Source organism: Galleria mellonella, unplaced genomic scaffold, assembly GCF_026898425.1.
Source record: "Galleria mellonella isolate WM207_F2 unplaced genomic scaffold, CSIRO_AGI_GalMel_v1 utg312, whole genome shotgun sequence".
In the NCBI taxonomy this organism is placed as follows: Eukaryota; Metazoa; Arthropoda; class Insecta; order Lepidoptera; family Pyralidae; genus Galleria; species Galleria mellonella.
In genome coordinates, this window is record NW_026442074.1 from 5,006,887 (window position 1) to 5,026,932 (window position 20,046).

At 30.1% G+C, this 20,046-nt stretch overlaps 2 protein-coding genes across 7 annotated transcripts in view; one reads left to right on the forward strand and one right to left on the reverse strand.

The window, feature by feature from the left end:
- The window catches only part of LOC113515146 (calcium release-activated calcium channel protein 1-like), a 54,590-nt gene that overhangs the window by 19,220 nt on the left and 15,324 nt on the right, over positions 1-20,046 (reverse strand). Inside the window, exon 2 of one of the 5 annotated variants that reach the window (XM_026899303.3) lies at positions 16,462-16,537. The exons of 1 other annotated variant lie outside the window; for it this stretch is intronic. In XM_026899303.3, coding sequence (XP_026755104.2) covers positions 16,462-16,512 — 51 coding nt within the window. In that variant the 5' untranslated portion in view covers positions 16,513-16,537. Of the gene's footprint in view, positions 1-2,506; positions 2,741-15,297; positions 15,513-16,461; positions 16,538-20,046 lie in introns of those variants that run through there. 3 more of the 5 variants (XM_052895819.1, XM_031908448.2, XM_026899304.3) reach the window with 3 other exon arrangements.
- LOC113515147 (methyl-CpG-binding domain protein 4-like) overlaps positions 17,685-20,046 on the forward strand; it is a 28,179-nt gene continuing 25,817 nt past the window's right edge. For both annotated transcript variants that reach the window (XM_026899307.3, XM_026899306.3), the window contains exons 1-2: positions 17,685-17,876; positions 18,995-19,118. The gene's annotated coding sequence lies outside the window, so the exon portion shown is untranslated. The remainder of the gene's footprint in view (positions 17,877-18,994; positions 19,119-20,046) is intronic.

Sequence of the window (20,046 nt, forward strand, 5' to 3'; positions counted from 1 at the left end):
TAAAAAAAAATCGCAATCTTTTTTGCTAGAATAAATTTTAATATTACTAAAATTAAATAAAAAAATCCCGAAAAAGAACAACCTGTATCTGGACTAGTAGTATAACAACTCTTAAAAATATATAGTACCTACCTTACAATATATTTACATAAAATAACATAACACATCATACATTAAGTACATACGAGTACATGGTTATTATAGCAAAGGTACCTAATAGCAATGAAGTTATACCGTTAGTTATTATGCCGTTATCCAATCTATATAATATATAAGAAGATCTTGCTTCGTAACAAGCAGTTTGTGGTTCGCAAAGAAAAAAACGTAACTCCATCTAAATATATAAGGGAGTAAATCGTTTGCAATGATAATTGTGATCATCATCGGTTCACAATGGTCGACGTAATCGAAAGCTAAGCGTCACAAAAAATCAAACAAATTGCGAACCTCCTTCTTTCTTTTGCAAATGCTTAAAAAACAGCATAGTTGAAAATTACAAATCAAAAATTTTGCATCGAGTTTTATTTATAGATTATTCTTATAATTTTTAATAAAATATTGGTATGCATTTTTGTTTGAAGTTGTTCACTTCAAAATTTGATAACAAATAAAAAATTATACATAAAATAATATTGTAAGTCAATATGAATACGTTTGTAACTATTTATCTACAACAATTTTCAATTTTTCATATATATATATATATAAAAATAGTTTAACTTTTTATATATATATATATATATATATATATATATATATATATATATAAGCAATGTAAAATAAAATTTTCAATTATTTTATGGCAAGCATAAAATAATTGAAAATTTTATTCCACAAAAACACAAACTTCAATTGTGGCAAAACAATTATTTTGTTTAAAAACTAAATTACTGATTGATTTTAATAAAAATTCTATGCAACTAATCTGATAGTAGATCGTTTCAAATAAAAAAATCCAAATCGGTTTTTAAATAACTGAGTTCTAAGATAACGATCTTAAAAAAAAACAACAAATGCAAACAAATCTCATAGAGTTGGATTACTCTTCTAAAAAGAACTACATCAGACCTAATATCGGTACGCTGCACACTGGTCAGTCAGCTAGGTAAAAGATTTTATATTAAAATTTTCCTTTTATTGCATAGGTGCTAAATTTCCGTAGTCGGCACTTTACGACGGCGTAGGAACGAAAAGGAATGAAATAATGAATAAGAGACTTGGAATTAGTTATTTTATTGGAACTTTTTAATTAAGTCCAAAAATTCTTCATCTTATTTAACATATTACATAGAAACAAAAACGTTAATAAGTGAATGAGTATACTTTATTTGCATTATACAGTATAGGAAATAAGCAAGACAATTAACCAATATAACGATATAATTGTATAAGTACAGTAAGGCGGTCTTATTGCTGAGAGCAATCTTTTCAAGACAACCTTAAGAAAAACATATATATAACAATATAAATAACCATTCTTGTTGTTTGTATTAATGTGATGTACGGGAATCGAACACATAACCATTGGAAGGTGAGACGGCGTGTTAAACAAAACTGATGCACATATATGAGTACAGGGTTCAAAGTAAATTGAAATCATTGGCATTCTTTTAAAATAGCTTTTTAATATTTCTGAAGAAACAGGAGTCTGAGAACAAATAATTATAGAGACATAATAAAATAATTACTAAGAAGGAGTTTCCCGAAATTCTCATGAAAAAGGATAATGATCATAACTTGTCCTAAAAAGTGAAGGCGTTATAAATAATTATACAAAACATTAATGTTTCATGGAAAATTTAGTTAGGATCATCGAATTGTCATACCATAGCTACATATTTATTTATACACCTTTATCATCTAACCACCAACTGTGAAGATCATTAAGAACATCTAATTCGTTTTCAACTAATCTCAAAATGGAGGAGAGTTTAATTTCTACTATATTTATAATGATTTCAATGGTTTCATCAAAATCATGCTATGTAATTGTCATGATTGAATTTGATTATTTTTATGGAACAAAATGTTAAATTATGAAGTTTCCCATAAGATTTATAAATCTGCGTTATAGAACAATAGAGTTCTATACTTCAGAATGATTGTTTGAGTTTGTTTGTATGTTTGTTGGATTTTCACACCTAAAGTAGGCTGTAAGAATGATGACCAAATGTGTGATGTCATCAAAAGTTTCAAAGACTAGTCGGGGTATCATTTGATTATTTTGATTGCATTAGTCGAGTTTATATATATAAAACAAATTATTCGTAATCACACATTTTCTATTCACACTAATTTTCATATTCACTCAACCGATAAATAAAATTTTATAAATGTGTATTGTTTGCTACAATTTCAGAGATAGAATAATTTTTATTCCAATAAGAAGAAATGAATCCCGTAGGGGTGCAAGAAAATTGGACGGCTTAGCCAGTATTATGGCCAATATCTATTTTAAAATAACCGAAATACTGACAAAACTATTTTGTAAATATTTAAAAAATACCTCTTTCATTTTAAATATACACCTGATCACAATCCATGATGAATATATACACAGAGAAATGTTACATAGTTTAACACTTAATAAATTCACTAGCACAAGACAACACTGACAATTTTAATTAATAAACTTGTACATAATAAAATTCTTTGCCTTATTTTCATAAAGAAAAAAGTTACGTGCGGAAGACAAAAATTCTGACACTATTGACAAGTTCCCACTACAGTTGGAAAATGAATACTGACACCGAAACCGAATGTACGGCGTTTTAAATAATCATAACTTTGATGCTGAACAGTAAGCTATCCAGTGTAGGGACGCATCAACACGCGACGGCTAATAAATACAGTATACTTAACAAGTAAATTTTGCTCGAAACTATTTAAATAGTGAACACATATTTGAATTTAGAAGACGGAATCGTTAGATATACTAATATCGTTTGTTTCAGTAGATCTAATTAAAATGTGAATAAGGTAATTGATCCGACCAAAAGATAGTCTGCTGATGTCTAATATAATAAAAAAATTAATAATTAATTGATATTTTTGACTTGTCACTAATATAATTTTGAGAGTGCTTTTGCAAATTTTAATAAAACTTGGTTATATTTTTCTTATTACTTTACACCAAGCAGTTTTTAGTTTCGCAAAGACAAACGGCAGTTTCAATCGCCACAAAATCGTATGGGGCCAACACAGGACCAAACATTTGCAAAAACAATTGTAAAAATGGGTTAACAATTGGCAACATATTCGTGTAATATTAGTGTTTATAATTATAAATAAAATAATACAGATCAGATGAATTGAAAAGAAAAAACCTACTTATTTTGAAAGTCGTTTAAAAAGTTACGCCCGTGGGCCATAAAAATGTAAGTACATGGATACCAAACTTTATTCAAATCTGTTTAACAGACATCCAAACATTTTTATAATCTTTCACAATTTTATGGCAAATATTAGTAGCAGGATAAGATTCTGTGTTTTCCTTTCTTTACTACGTTTTGGTAAATTTTATTTCGCAATTTGGGGAAATCGTAATGATCGGAAAATCAGCATGATTATATAAATAACTTGTGCGAATAACATTTCATTTCATTAACATTTCCTTAAAAATAATAGAAATTATTTGGCAGTTATTGGGATGTTCATATTTTTTTTATTGTATACAAACATAATGTTAAGAATAATTAATTTTAAACGTAATGTACAAAGGCGAACTTATCTTTAATAAGAGATTTCTTTTAGCAAACCTTTTCAAGTAAATTGAATTGTAAAATAAAAATAGATAGTTATACGTATTATGTACATTACATAAACATATTCGTAAGATAAGTATATACAAAAAATAATACAACCTACATATTCATTACACAAAATACATAAACCCTGTAAATATATAAATATTTACAGGGTTTGTACAACCCGCCATAAACTAAAATTTCATCCCAACCATTTGGACGAGTGGCGGTCCTCCACCGTGCGTTTTTCAAGGCACTTTCTCCCACGCACAACCACTCTTTGGAATCAACTTTCAGCAGCAGTATTTCCGAACCGATACGGCAACATAACCTTCAAGAAAAGAGCATATTCCTTTTTAAAAGGCCGGCAGCACACCTGCAATGTCGTAGGTGTTGTGGGTGACCATGGGCGGCGGTAGTCACTTACCATCAGGTGAGCCGCATGCTCGTTTGCCCCCTGTGTTGTAAAAAAAAAAAAAATATTGGTAGAAATAATACATAAAAAAATACTAACAAAAGTAATGCTCCCTAAGTTGACGTTTAAAGATGCCTATACTTGGCGATTCCCTTATTGCGAATGGCAGACTATTCCATAATCGAATGGTTATAAATGTGAAGGAATTTCCAAAAGTCTGAGTATGATGTGGTGGAGTTTTTAGAAGTAATCGTGTCTATGGGCGAAGTGGTTTGTCTCTTGAATATAAATATTCATAATGCTCGCGGAGATAACAAGGAATAGAGGGATAATGTAAGATATTGTAAAGAAGCGTTAGTATATGGACATTCAATCGTATCCTTTTTATAGCCCTTTGTATTATGTTATTGTCTTGATTTTATTTCCAAGTAACCACGAAGAGGAATTTTGTGGTTACAGAACAATACTTGTGTTAGGTGGAAAGTACATCATGACTAGACTAGCTAAGTATATCCTCATACGAGTGCTCTTTATCATCTCTTATAAGCTATCTATAATATTTATATTTTTGCTCAGCCCTTTATAGGGCAGACTGATAACGGTTTTTATGCTTATATAAATATTTACAACTTTGTCTATTGGAATACGTATATAAATTAATTACCTTATGTATTTATTAATATTAGATACCTTCTAATTAAAACCCGTTTTGCCCAGATTTTTGGATAGCGTTTATTATAGACAATTAAAAAAGTTACCATTTCTATTGAGTGATCAGAAGAAAAAATAATTTTTTTCTCGTCATAAATAGTACGTGTATTATCAAATTGTATAATGTTTGGTTAAAGAGACCAAAAAAATATCACTTTCACGTTTATAATCATTATCTCAGCCATTATCCGTGCACTGTTGGACATAGGCCTCCCCCATAGCTGGGGGGGGGGGGGGACGTGTAAACTTTTAATATTTATAAGGATTCCATTAAATTATGGAAATGCAGTATTGGGTTACATTCCGCTCGTCATGACCACTGTGTAAAATAATATGGCAGTTCTATATTACTTACCCATGTTTTTTTTTGAGGAAAACGTTTACTTTCTTTGTGTGTGTATTCTTTCGAAATTCAATAGTCATAGTTTTTTATTATATATAATAGATATACTTATTGTATAGGTTTCGGAAGCAAAATAAATTTATTTACCTTTTGTATAATAAAAGTAGCTGGTATAGCCCCATTGAATTAATTCCAAATGTGTTTAGAATTTTTAATAGTAAGCACAAGGTAAACCCTTCTTGAGTCACTACAATGCATTTTCTTATACCTTTTACAAATGATAATCATCCAACAGCACAGAAGGAAAAATTTTAATATAAAATTTACCTATCTATTTTTATCTATATTTATCTATCTGTTATTAAAATCGTAGTGAATTAATAAGGTAAAAAAATTTAAGACATATCTTTACCCAAGAAGACATACAATCTATAAGGTATTTATTTTGAATATTAAAACACACTAATTAAACTGGCAACCCACGTTGATTACATACGGGTGCAAAATTTCCGTAAAAAATCATCTAAATAACAGTGAACCCCTAACAAAATCGGATACGCGATTTTTAAAAAGTAAGCGAAGAAATGGACGAGGATTTATACTATTTAAATTTAAGATACACAAATGTATTTCTAACAAAACCTTGTGATAATAGGCTGATATTACGCATAAAACAACGTAACTGTCATTAACAAACCTAAATTAATTACAACTCTGACTGAATTTACGGATTACTTGATTGAACGGGTTTTCCGAAATGAATTGATTTGTTGAAGTCAAAAAGTATTAATTTTCTCGCATATTCTTAAAGGAAAATATTTTTATATACATATAATAATTTCCCTATAATGATAACATCATATCAGTGGGGCAATACCTACGTATATGGTTTTCCAGTAGTACAAGCTTAGTTCTATTCGTGACTTGTGTTTGTTCAAGATAATAAGTCCTTCATTATGGTAAGACTGGTAAGATGCCTATAACTCTTCATAATTATTAATATTGTATGATAGTGCTTTGATGACATCATGACATTAGTTGTATAGTGAATTAAGGAAATAATTATTATATAATATTTAGTAATTTTCACCTCCCAATGATTAAAAGTTTGATCCTCACACAATACATGCTAACATTGTTATTAACTTATTGTTGTTACTGTATGTTTTAATGCAATATATATATATATATATATATATATATATATATATATATATATATATATATATATATATATATATATATATATATATATATATACATTAATAAATTTACAATAACATAACATTTTAATAAACTAGCATTGGCAAACAAATTGAGGGTCGACTTGATGGAAAGTGGTAACCGTTGCCTAGGAGAGGAAGGTTTTGGTTAATATTGCGGACTACCAGTCCCATTGCTAGCAATATTCCCTATTAGATCGACCTTCACGTGGTCCGCTCCGGAAACCATCGTGCCAAATTTCAGGTGTAATCATCACAATGGACTAACTGCTATGCCTTTTTATTCTCACCTTCATCCCTCGTTGGTGTCCCCCTAGCATATATCGTTAGCACAGGCGGGGTTACCAATCCATTGGATAGGCAACGGTTTTTGTACTAATGAGTACTAGCCACGCCTACCATGAACACCGATACGAAATTTTAAATTATTCCAACAAATGTTATGTATACATACGAATATTCTCGTCGTTTATTAGTATATTTGATCATAATTGAAAATACGGTTATTTTTTTCTTTGGAAAGTAAAAAAAATAAAAATGCTATGAATTATTTTGCAAGAAGTAGATGAATCATAAATAACGCATAGTATACTGATTGTGACTACCACAATAAAGATCATCATAAGGTTGCAACGACAATGAGAATGCTAATAACTAAAAAGATTAATAATAACTGAAAAGAGTAATTCAGTGTATTAATTTTATTAATTTTGCGGAAACACTTGAGTCAACATTGATGCTTGATTCAAACTAACGTCGACGTCTGCCAAAACAGTGTTGGAGGTCTTCATACTTATTGTAATTTATTATGGCTTTTGATAAGGTATTTATTAGCGGATCGGAATGTTCATTGATCCCAGAATAACGGAAGGATAATGAATGCGCAATTTGACTTTGAAACTTTCAATCGGTCATTGACGGAAGGAGAAATTTTTTTTAAAAGAAAACTTAAATGCTCTTATATTGGAGCTTAATATGCGTTGCTTAAGGATACATCAATAAAGGATATGTTAGTAACAGGGCCCAGAGATTGTTATTTTCCCTTTTAAGCTGACCTCCACCCGGGGAGATGGAAGAGATTATTAGTAATGGGGACCTGCAACTCTATAGTTAGCAATATACCCTACCAAGTCGACTTCTACGCGGCTACTCCGGGAAATCATCGTTAATTATTGTTCAATTCATCACGATGGACCAGCTGACTTGCTTTCATCCTCACTTATGTTTCTTCACTGGTATTCAAGCTAGCGTATATTGATAGCACTGGCGGGGTTAATGTTCCATTATAATCCACAAAAAAGGAGTCACCATGCAGTTCTTCCGTAAACCATCGTAGTTAACCTCATACTATAGTCACGGTGAGCCAACTGACGTGATGTCATGCTCACCTGTCATCCATTACTATCTTTTCCTGATAAGGGTATAACTTTCACGCACAACGGCCCAAATGAGAGGCTAAGTGCGGAAAACAGAGTCTTTCTTACAAGGGTATAACTTTACAGGAGATACAGGAAGTATCCTAATTTTGAATTTATTCCAAATATGATAAACCTAAAAATACTTGGTTTTAATATCAATTCTCAATAGTTATTTTGATGTAATTGCAGGTAGCTCAGGACCGTTCTTTATGGTAGTCTATGGGGGTGCTCTATGTTCAGGAGTGGACAAATAATGACTGAGATGATAATGTTTATTGTTTTTCTATGTATCATACAAATAGTTGATCGGTGAGTTAGAAAAAAAATTTGCTACTGTTTTATAAAGCCAGTTAGGGTTTTTGGTGGTCAGCCATTTTTATAATAAATTTATAACTTCACGTAAATTATAATACATATTACATGCCGAATCAACGATTAGCTAAAGGTATTTTTATTCAGGACATGAAAATGGAATGGAAATCGCAAATTGCAATGAACACGGCTAGTCATTAAATATTTTCCACTATTAATCACCTAGATAGATTATTGTTATATTCTCAAAATATTTACTGAACAAATTGTTAGACTTCTAATAAATAAATAAGGCGACACCGTAGTATGTTAAATCGAGTTATTTATAAGTCTGCGTAAATTGATTACTTAAGTGTTACTTGCAGTTTATATAAATATTATCATTACTAATATTATAAACATGAAAGTGAGTTTATTTGTTTATTATCTGACTTATTGAAAATTCATTGTCCGCCGGTGCACAAAATCCATTTACAGTGAAAATGAGTTTGATTGTTTCTTTATTAATATCTCTCTCTCTCTCTCTCTCTCTCTCTCTCTCTCTCTATATATATATATATATATATATATATATATATATATATATATATATAGTATTTGATATGGAGAAATGCATAAACTATTTTACATATATTCCGGTTAATTAACACATCCCGAATACGCGTATGAAGTCGCGGGTAAATATTAGTATCTTATAATTATTAATTTATATTAATGTTACTTAAATATAGGTAAAGTTTATTGTTTTGTTTGTATACAGAAGAAGTAGGTATTATATACTAGTTTTTAGACGAAGAGTTAATTCTTATACGTAACTGCTGCAAAAGTATTCCAATTAAATATGTAGAAGATACTAAAATTAATTTTGCAAAACACAGTTGCTTTGAACTTATTTACAGATAAATATATATTATAATTTAAATACAGACACTACTTACCTATTTCACGTCCAGAATATAACAGACTAATTTACATTACCTATCTAGAATCACATTACATTTAACACTTGTAAAAATATTTCAGTGATTTAACACAATAAACACAAATTTCTTTATCAGACAATTTCTTATCAGCACGAAGAATGTGTATAAACGTATGTTTGTAACGCAGTTTTTCTCCAACTGGAAGGCTGTTACAAAACTAAGGTTAATTAAACGTGCGTAAATAATGTTTTGTATAAGCAATAGGTTTAACATTTTCAGGGTTGTAGCTGTTTGAAATTTTATTTTTTACTTGTATCTTTATAATCTTTATAATTTGAGATTTTGTTCCAAAAAAAAAAACACCTTCAATTGTGACAAATCAATTCAATGTATTCATAAATAACAATTGCGTTGAATATGATAATGATAGTTTTTAAAAATTCCAGTTATTTCAATTTTAAAACTTAATTATCGAATCGATTTTGATATTTCTGTTTTTTTTTCCAAACCGGTTTATAACTGACGGAATTATGAAGTAATAAACATAAACGAAAAAACCAACGGCATTGAGAATTTTTGAAGTCGGTTGACAAATAGTATTATATAAAACAAATTCACTGTCCGCATTTGTCTGTATCTCTAATACTTCTAAATGACGCAACGGATTTTGACACGGGTTTCACTACTCGTATCACTTGGATATTTTTTCACTTACTTAATTAAACTTTTCTAAAGTAAATAATTGCACCCTAAACCCACAAAGTTTTTGATAATTCTTTTTTAATCTATGTAGTTTCCTTGAGTATTTCATTTTATACAAATTTCTGCACGATTGAACACATAAAAAAATTGTACAAACAAAAACAGGATCGGAATGTTTAAGTCAACGATATTTTAACTGTCTAGGTATTTATAATTCCGACACTATTTATGTACTAAGAATAAGGATTAGTCTGTTATCATTGGTAGGTTATATTCGTACTTGTACTATCTAGCCACGGGCCCGTGAGAAAAACAAGTTCTAAACAATTTTGATTTCATATACATCATATATCGTTCATTGAATAGCGTCATACGAGTACTATCATACTGCGACACCATCATACTAAATTTATATTCTCTAATTTTCAATAGACTTAAATAAGAAGTAGGTTCTCAATTCGATTGTATTTGTTTTAATAGTAAAACACGTGGATTATTATTTAAACATTTCTATTTATGACAAATGTGCATTGTGTTAATCGATCGTGCATGGGCTTTTAACGACCATGCAATTTTAGACATAGTTCATTTAAATAAATACACATAAAGTTAACAGAGATTTAAAAGAACTAACTAAATTAACTGTTGATAACATAAAGTAACTGTTGAGTTTCTTGCGGGCTCTTCTCAACAGATAATAACTTTCAGAACCCTACAGTAGATTAAAAAAAAGACCATTTAAAAGTGCTTATAAACAAGTCTTTGAATAAAGATGTTTAAAGATATTTAAAATTATGATAAATTGTAAGATATTTGACAATTTATTACATAATTGCAAATTGATATAGAAATAATATTAAAATATGAAATTCATATTTCAATAATTATTGAATGATAAAAACATTTCGTTGTGGACGTGATTTGAAGTCGCATCTTATATTTTTTCATACAGGTAAGAGTAGTGGTCCCGGTATGGCGTAGAAGGTATAGATTTAAATCCCCACCGTTACAAAATTTTTCAATCATCAATAATTTTATTGGTACTATATGTTTTTCATATTTTAATAATATTCTTTACGGTTTAGGTTTTTTAATTTGGAAATTGTGATTGGTGTGAATATACGTATAAGATTATTTATCATTGTATTAGGGTATTTTTAATTAGTACACGTTAGAGAACGATAGTAATAGTAATAGACTTCATCATCGTCTCAGCTATTATCTGTTCACCACTGAATATATAGCTTCCTAATAGGCTGCCATAATTCATCTAATGAGAGGTCGTCCTACACTGCGTTTGCCCGTACTGGGTCGCTGCTCAAGGACCTTTCTTTCCCATCGGTTGTCGGTTCTTCGAGTTATGCGATCAGTGCATTGTCATTTCAGCTTGCTTATTCTTCGGGCTATTTTGGTGACTTTGGTTTTTTTTTACGGATATGCTCATTTCGGATTCTGTTATGTAAAGAATCTCAGAGCATAGCCCTTTCCATAGCTCGCTGAGTAATTTGAAGCTTTTGCATACAGGTAACTGGATTGGACCATGTTTCAATTCCATAAGTCATCACTTTTATAGAATTCGTATGTTATTTTATATAGAATAATTTGTTGGAATTATAAAAAAATAAAATAATTGCCTGTAATTTTAGTATTTCATTAAAAAATGAGCAAGTTACAAATGTTATGTTTTTCACTTTAATATTGTAACTCAAGCCAGAGCTGCGTTTAGTCCTAGCAACTTCCATGTTATTCTTTCGTGGACAACGATATTGGTTAAACATTTGCAAACACTCTAATTATATGATACCATTAGTATTAAGATAATATTGTATTGCAGATTGTTGTTCCAATAAATAAATAAATATATGAAACTCATGTTTGTAAATAAATAATCTTCGATTTTCAAATAATAGTTACTCACCTAAGTAGTGGCAACCCTTTGTACATTTGAGAGCAGCTGTACTATTCTGTACAATCCGCACTTAATTTCGCTGCTCACTTCACTTTCACGTCACCTACATTTTCACATCATCTAATTTTTATATTGTTATTATTTGTAAGCTTTGGGAACGGGGATTGAAGGGAAATTAATTTTGAAAACTAACATGAATTCCTAAGAATGGTACCACGCTTACACCAGTTCACTACACCGCCACCTACCAAATGATTCTGTCTCTAGAATAACTATTTAAAAAAAAAAACAATATTTTTATTCGTCTGCACAAGCAACTGCAAGAAACGAATACAAATGTAATTATTGATACTAGTGCAGAACATTTAAATTTCAAATATTAATATTTCAAATATTCTATAGTCTTCTTTCAGCTTCTCAAAGACAGTCAATCATTAAATCGTTTTAATGTGCTTATTGTAAAGTATATACAGTAAAGATTTTTATAATACAATACATAGGTAAAAAAAAAAAACAGTAGATACAGAAACAGCCAGGTGTTAATATTAGAATTGTAAAAAGATTTAACACTTATTGATCTTACTTGTTTACAGAGTACAAATGTAAATCACTCGTAGATCCGCAAGTGAATATCGAGTTGGACTTTACAGAATAGCACCACACAATTAGATGGCACGCTTAGTAAATGCTTGTGTCAATATTTATTATGCACGTACAATCACCGATAGTTTTGTCTTAATGTGTACCTAATAGATATTATATACGGTTCTGGTATGCCAGTTTATTATATTGCATTTTAATTACTTTAGATATAATATACGTATTCATATGACCTACTTATGACAAAACGGTATCTAATTAAAGTTGCATTTAGATGTTAATAATTAGGTTATTTGTTGTTTTTTAATTCTTTTCTTTCCCGTTTTGTGAATATACTTATATATATATATATATATATATATATATATATATATATATATATATATATATATATATATATATATATAATATTATATAATATCCCTCTCCAGAGGGAGATTTTGTACAAAAGTCGATTGCTTGGGTACCTCTTCCCATTCGTGTTTCAACCGTGAAGCAGTTATGTTTGCATGGCTGTGTTTCGGTTTGAAGGGTGAATTTACTGGGTACAGAGGAATAACACCTGAGTCCTCAGGAATGGCAACGCATGGGGGTATCATGGGCGAAACAGTATACTCTGTTATGTCCATGGTACTGCCCGGCGACGGTTACCACTTTCCATCAGGTGAACCGTCAGCTTGTTTGCCATTCTAAGTTGTATAAAAAAATATACTTTATGAAAGATCTTGAGTCACAGTATCCAGTAATTTCACTAGGTATTATAATTATATATGACTCCACAAACAAAGGAAAATATTCTTAGTTGATCCTTGTTTTGGTACTTTACTTGTTGACGCTCAAGTCAACTTTTCTACTAAATGAGTAATAAATCAATTTTTTTATTAGCCCACAGTTATTATCGCGTAACTGATAACAATAGGAAGCAGATAGCACCTTGAAATTATACAAATCTTATTACTGGCCTAATGGTTTCTGGTTGTATTTTATGGGTTGAAAATGGAATGATAATAGTGTCTAGGCTAAAGGACATATTGACGGCATATCAGTTAATAATGATAGGTGAGAATAAAATCAGGACAGTTGACCCATCGTGACGAATACACTATGAATTAACCACAATGGTTTCGAGATCGACCTGTGCGATATTTTCAATCGACTTTAAAAAGAAGGAGCTGTTGCGGTTGTATTTTTTTTTTTTTTTTTTTTATACAACTTAGAATGGCAAACAAGCTGACGGCCCACCTGATGGAAAGTGGTAACCGTCGCTTATAGACATGAGCAGTATCATGGACATAACAGAGTATATTGTTTCGCCCATGATACCCCCCATGCGTTGCCATTCCTGAGGACTCAGGTGTTATTCCTCCGTACCCAGTAAATTCACGCCACATCCCACCCTTCAAACCGAAACACAGCCATGCAAACACAACTGCTTCACGGTTGAAACACGAATGGGACAGAGGTACCCAAGCAATCGACTTTTGTACAAAGTCTCCCTCTTAAAGTCTTTGTTAGGGTACCTCATAACTCGTTCAGTTGAATTCAAAATAATTTGTTTTTTTTTTTAAATATACTTACAGATTGGTCCCATAGAAATTTTATTAAAATCGGTTCAATAGTTTAATTTTTAGATCGTAACTGGTTTTCGCACACTTGAAATTATTTTTTTTGTAGGACACAATCTTTAATTATTAGCAATGAGGCTGATAGATCATTATTTATCACTGTGAGTACTGGTTTATTCGTTGATGCCAACACGATGTCAATATATTTAATTATTGGATGATATGGACAGACAATGTTATATATTCTGCGTCATAATATGAATCATAGTATATTTTATTTAAGCTTTATTTAATTAGATATACAGCTAATATATTCTATAGTAAAACATAATATTTGTAAACCAGTATAAGTGCACGATAAATACTGAAAAAAGTACTCGTATTTAAAGTAAATTACTAGTTATCCTATAAGTAAAGTTGTATATAAAATGTTTTTTTTTTTAATTACACATCTGACTAGGCGTATCTTTACTTAAAAAGACGTGCGCTCGCTACCTAAATCTTTCTTATCGTTTATTAATTATAGGTTAGTAGAATAATATTCTTGACTCGAGTCTACGTAGACGTAGACAAGTGAATGATTCAAATGTTAGTTTATGGCAAATATTTGGACAATCTGATTTAATTTCATAATTAATTTAAAGTAGATATCGCGTTGAAAATAAGGTACATGACCTAAACATATAGGTATATCTTAGATTATATAGATAGAATGTCTCCATACAAATGCTTCGAGAAAAGCGGGTCAACTTTTTCATACAATTTTGCGTGATAAATAGTCATGAGCGATTCCTTTATAATTTCTATATTTATTTTGTCTTAGTATGTATGTATATCAATAATTAGTAGTACCGCATTCGAGTATTTTTAATGGTTGACTGGGAGAGAACTCATTTTATGTACACATATTTAATAATGAATAAATAAATAAATAAATAAATACTGTACCTTTTTATTGTGCAAAAAATGTGCAGAATTTTATTTTTATTATTTAATTTTATTTAATAATTAAATATAGATACGCCAATACACGTTACGTGTGTAAGTATATAGAACATTAATAAAAAACGAGTCAGCTAATTTGATAATTAGCTGATAAAAAGTTGACCCGTTTTTGAGACTTAATGCTCTATTTATATAATCTAAGAGGAATATATAGATTTTGTTTCGTAACAAGCTTTAATCATTATAAAACTAATGTGGAGAAAGATCAAAGGAATACAGGAGTAACTAAGTATATTCTATTCCAATTCTATCTCCGATTGAAAAGGGAATTATTAAAATGGATTCAGAGTTAGTAAAGTAATTGGATATATATGTAGCTATAGAAAATACAGACGAATTATTATACAAACTTAAGTTGTATAATTTTTTTATTCAATCGTAATATCTAAACATTAGATAATTAGGTATAAATATATTTAACTAACCTTCCATAAGAACCGTTGTTTTTTTAATCTCCTCTTAAGCGTTGACATTATTATTTATTTTCTAAAACACTAGTCACATTTGCTCAAATTATAGAAAAAGTCACAATGAAATTTCACATTGTTAGAGAGATAAACAACAAAAATTAAGCTAATTTACCTTATAATTAAAAGTTAACTTAAGGCCGTTGGGTAACTAAGTATAATGCCTACCTACCCAGTTATTTCATTTGAAACTTCTGACTAACTCGATTGGATGTTTTCCAATTGCATACCCAAGGAGAATAAGTCGTCGCTATTGCTATTATTAAATGTGTATCTAAATTGCATCTGTGTAATCTTATCTGGCAGTCTGCTTCAATAAAATATATTTATATATATATATAAATATCTTCATAGCAGTAATCGCAAACGAGGTAGTCAAAGGCTATGTGGAACATTCGACATGCGTACGTTTCTCCAAGCAATTAGTGTATAGATAGGTATGAATCCTAAAATGTAGTGCCGAGCCGACGTTATTACGGTTAGTTTATTAACAGTGTTTTCCATCGACAGAATATAAATTGATACCCAATTGTTTTGACATTATCAGATTCGGATTTATTACTTTTGGGGTTTATAAATAGGGCCTAGTATACATGCTAAAGAATATGATAGCTCATAGAGCACATCTGAATAATACCAAATTATATATACTAACTAGTCGTATCCTACGGCTTCGCTTGTGTGAATCAGAATAGTAAATATCAATATATATATATAGAAGGATAACCAAACTGAAGTGGCAATGGGCTGGTCACATAGCTCGAAGAACCGACAACCGATGGGGAAGAAAGGTTCTTGAGTGGCGACCACGTACGGGTAAACACAGTGTAGGACGACCCCCATCCCCCCACTAGATAGAGTGACGACCTGAAATGCGTTACAGGTAGCATAGTATTATATTATCTGTGCAGGTAGTCAGTGGATGCAGGTGGTTCAGGACCGTTCTTTATGGCAGTCTATAGGGGAGGCTTATGTCCAGAAGTGGACGAATAATGGTTGAAATAATGAAGATATAAGACTTATAGTATATTCAGTTTAAGATCTTAATTATTTCATCACGTTACGTTGTTTCAAAACGTTAAACTAGTTAAGTGTTAATTAGCTAAATAGTTAGGTACTCACGTTGTCCGGTACTTCTAACATCATTCCCTCTTCGAATTTCAAGAGAATCATCAAACATATAATTTAGATGGTTTATCTGTAAATAAAAAAAAAAAAAAATTGTTGGGTCATAATAAATAATATCATTATTCGTAAAATTAACAAGCAAATATTATTAAGAACTTAGAGTCAATACTAGACGATAGACGGTTATAAATTTCATTACAATCAGTGTGACCAATTCCATGTAAAACGTTAATACATATATATACAAAGATATAAACAAAAAAATATTTTTCAGTGAAACATTGTATATATTTTTTTTTAATGATTGATAATGGAATGGTAACCGCGCTCGTGCTATCTGTATATACCGGTGGGGCACCAATGAAGGATGATAGGTAAGCACAGTTAGTTCATCGTGACAAATTCAACAAGAATTGTTCAGGATGGTTTCTATGGGAAATCACGTGGAGGTCGACTTAATAATTGCTAGCAATTGGGCTATCGGACTCCATTGTTAATAATCTCTTTTCTCCTGTATATATTATTTACCTATATATAGCGTATTTGCTCGCGTAAATTTCTAAATAAAGTATTCTATATCCTCAGTTAAGACAATAACCTATGCTCGAACTAAATTTCATTCAAACTCGTTCGGTAGTTTTTGCGTGAAAAAGTAATAAACAATAATAAACATGCATCTTCACAAACTTTTGCATTTATAATTGTAGTAGGATATAGCCATAAACTGTAATATGAAAAATATTTTAATTTCGTTATTATTTCAATTCAATTATAATTACTTATATAATGCCACCAACAAATAATAAATAAAAAATAATTAGTATGTACCACAGATATACTTAATGTTTATGATATATGTTTACGATAACTATATAAAGGAGTATGGATAACGACCTTCAAAAGATGTCAAAAGTACTAAGTCTGCATCATTTCGAACAAAAAAATCATTTGTATGGAAACAATGCATTTGGTCAATTGAATTAAAAAAAAAACAAAATTTAAATTACCTAGAGAAACATTACTTACAAACGTATTATAAATAGGTATTATGAATATTATTTTAGTGTATTGGTACTTCTATGGTGCACAGATTTATTGTCAGTTTTAGAAGTAGCGCTAATTCTTATAGAAATAATGTTTAATCTGTGGTAAGAATAAATTCTTGTTCTATGTTACCACTTTATTTTAAGATAATGGAAGTCAAACTGACAGATGTCACACGGTCATGTTGATATTGTTTTGTTTTCGATCATTCAATTGTTTATTTACATTAATATACCGAATTTAAATTTTTCATTATAACCAATATAGTAAAAAAAAAAAAAGAACTGTAAAAGTAACTATAATACGCTAATGACAGTATACAACAAGAGTTTATTGTAAATAAATTTAGAGATTCTTTAATATTGGTAAGTCTTTTAATCTTAGTAGTTTTATAAATATAAATATATATATGAAAAGTAGATTAAATATATGAAAAAAGAATAACAGGAAAGCTAAGGCTTGGGTCTGGGTAGTGCTCCTAGTATATGTTAGGTGAGATATTAGTTAGTGTACTTTGAACTGAAAATGGATTGTTGTTTGTAATGTTGATGGGCCAATTAAACTGATTTCATAAAGGGATTGTCAGTAATGTGGATTACCCTGTCAGGCTGACCTCCTGGAAACCATTATGCTGAATTCTAGGTGTATTCATCATAATACATGCCTTTTCATTTTTACTTATCAACCTTCACTGTAGCCCCATTGCTAACAATATGCCCTATTAGGTCGACCTCCACGTGGTTCCCCCTGGAAACCATCGTGAACAATTCTTGTTGAATTCGTCATGATGGGCTAACAGACCTGCTTTATCCTCACCTATCATCCTTCACTGGTGCCCCGCAGGTGTATACTGTTAGCACGGGTGGGGTAACCATTCCATTATGACACATTAAAAAAAAACATTTACTGTAGCCTCACCCATGTATATCATTAGTGTAGGCAGGTTTCCATTTTATTATTTAAAAAATTTAAAAAAATCCATTTAAAAAAGACCTGACTTCATACTTATCTATCAGTCATGGTTGGGGGGAAGGGATTGTTAGTAATGCAGACTACTAGTCCCATTGCTAGCAACATACCCTAGAAGGTCCACCTCCACGTATTTCCCCCTGGAAATCACCGTGCTGAATTCCTAGTGTATTCATTATTATGGGCTAACTGACTTGACTTTTCATCTTACCTATTGCCATGGTTCCCAACCGGCATATATCAATAGAGCAGATGGAGTTACCATCCATTTTAATAAAAAAAAGTATTTTATTGCTGTTGCTTATTTAAGCACATTTAACTGGGGGAAAGGCTTTGTTAGTAATATAGATCAAATTGCCCCATTGTTAGCAATGTGCCCTATCAGGTAAACCTCCATGTAATTTTTCCTGAAAACCTTTGTGGTTAACATTCCATTTTCACTCATTAAAAAAAAAGGTACATTTAACCTAAATATAACTAGGTATTATTTTATTAGTTTTTATTTTCATTACAGATAAAAAAATTCATTAGACAATGAAAACTTTTATACTCAAGAACTCAACTCTTCAATTCAAAGTTCCGTTAAAGTAAAGAACATCTTCTGAGTTGGACTGCCAAAGAAATTTTGGATGCTTTGAGTAAGTATAAAACAAACTGAAGATATTTATATTATGAATAAAAGGATTGTATGATTATTTATAAGAGTTTTAGTAGTACAGATTCAACCTCAAAATATAAATTTACATGCTACTTTTTGTCTATATAGTGAACACATGTTTTTCTTTATGTGAGCTTAAAAAAATCTATTTTTGTAATTTAGAGAAAATACAGCAAATATTTATACATTGAAAAGTTTTTTCAAACAACAAAAAAGATTATCTTTTCTTCAACTTTGATTTGATTTCAATGGTTGCATGTTCAATATTTACTCAATACAAATATTAATTTGGTCTGGGTGATTTGTGATGATGGGTGATTTTATGTATATGTATATATACAAAGATACATATAAACTTATAAAAAATAAAGTTCTTATGTATTTTTATCATTTGTCTAATACCAATGGTACAAGTTCTGCTTAGTATGGAATAATCAATATTAAAAATATGATACCCTTATATATATATATATATATATATATATATATATATATATATATATATATATATATATATATATATATTATGATTATCAATCATAGATATCAGTAGAGTAAATGAATGAATCGACTAATCATGTTTCTTTTGTATGCATCTAAACAGTAAGCCTCCTGTAAAATCTGGTAATAAATATGTTTTATTTTGATACGCCATTTAGAACTACTTTTAAAAACACATGCATAAAAAAATGCGAACAAAACAGTGGCAAATTTATTAGCTGCTACAATGTAGCCTAGGCTGGCAAATTTGAGAACAAATGTTTTACTGACTAAAAAATTGTAATTCATATGATTGCAAACTAGGATACCAAATTGTAGAGGTCGGTAGAAGCGGCAAAATTGAAATAGCATACTAGTGGCAAACGTGTCAATCTGCCACTAAATCAAAAGTTAGTATAAAATATTTC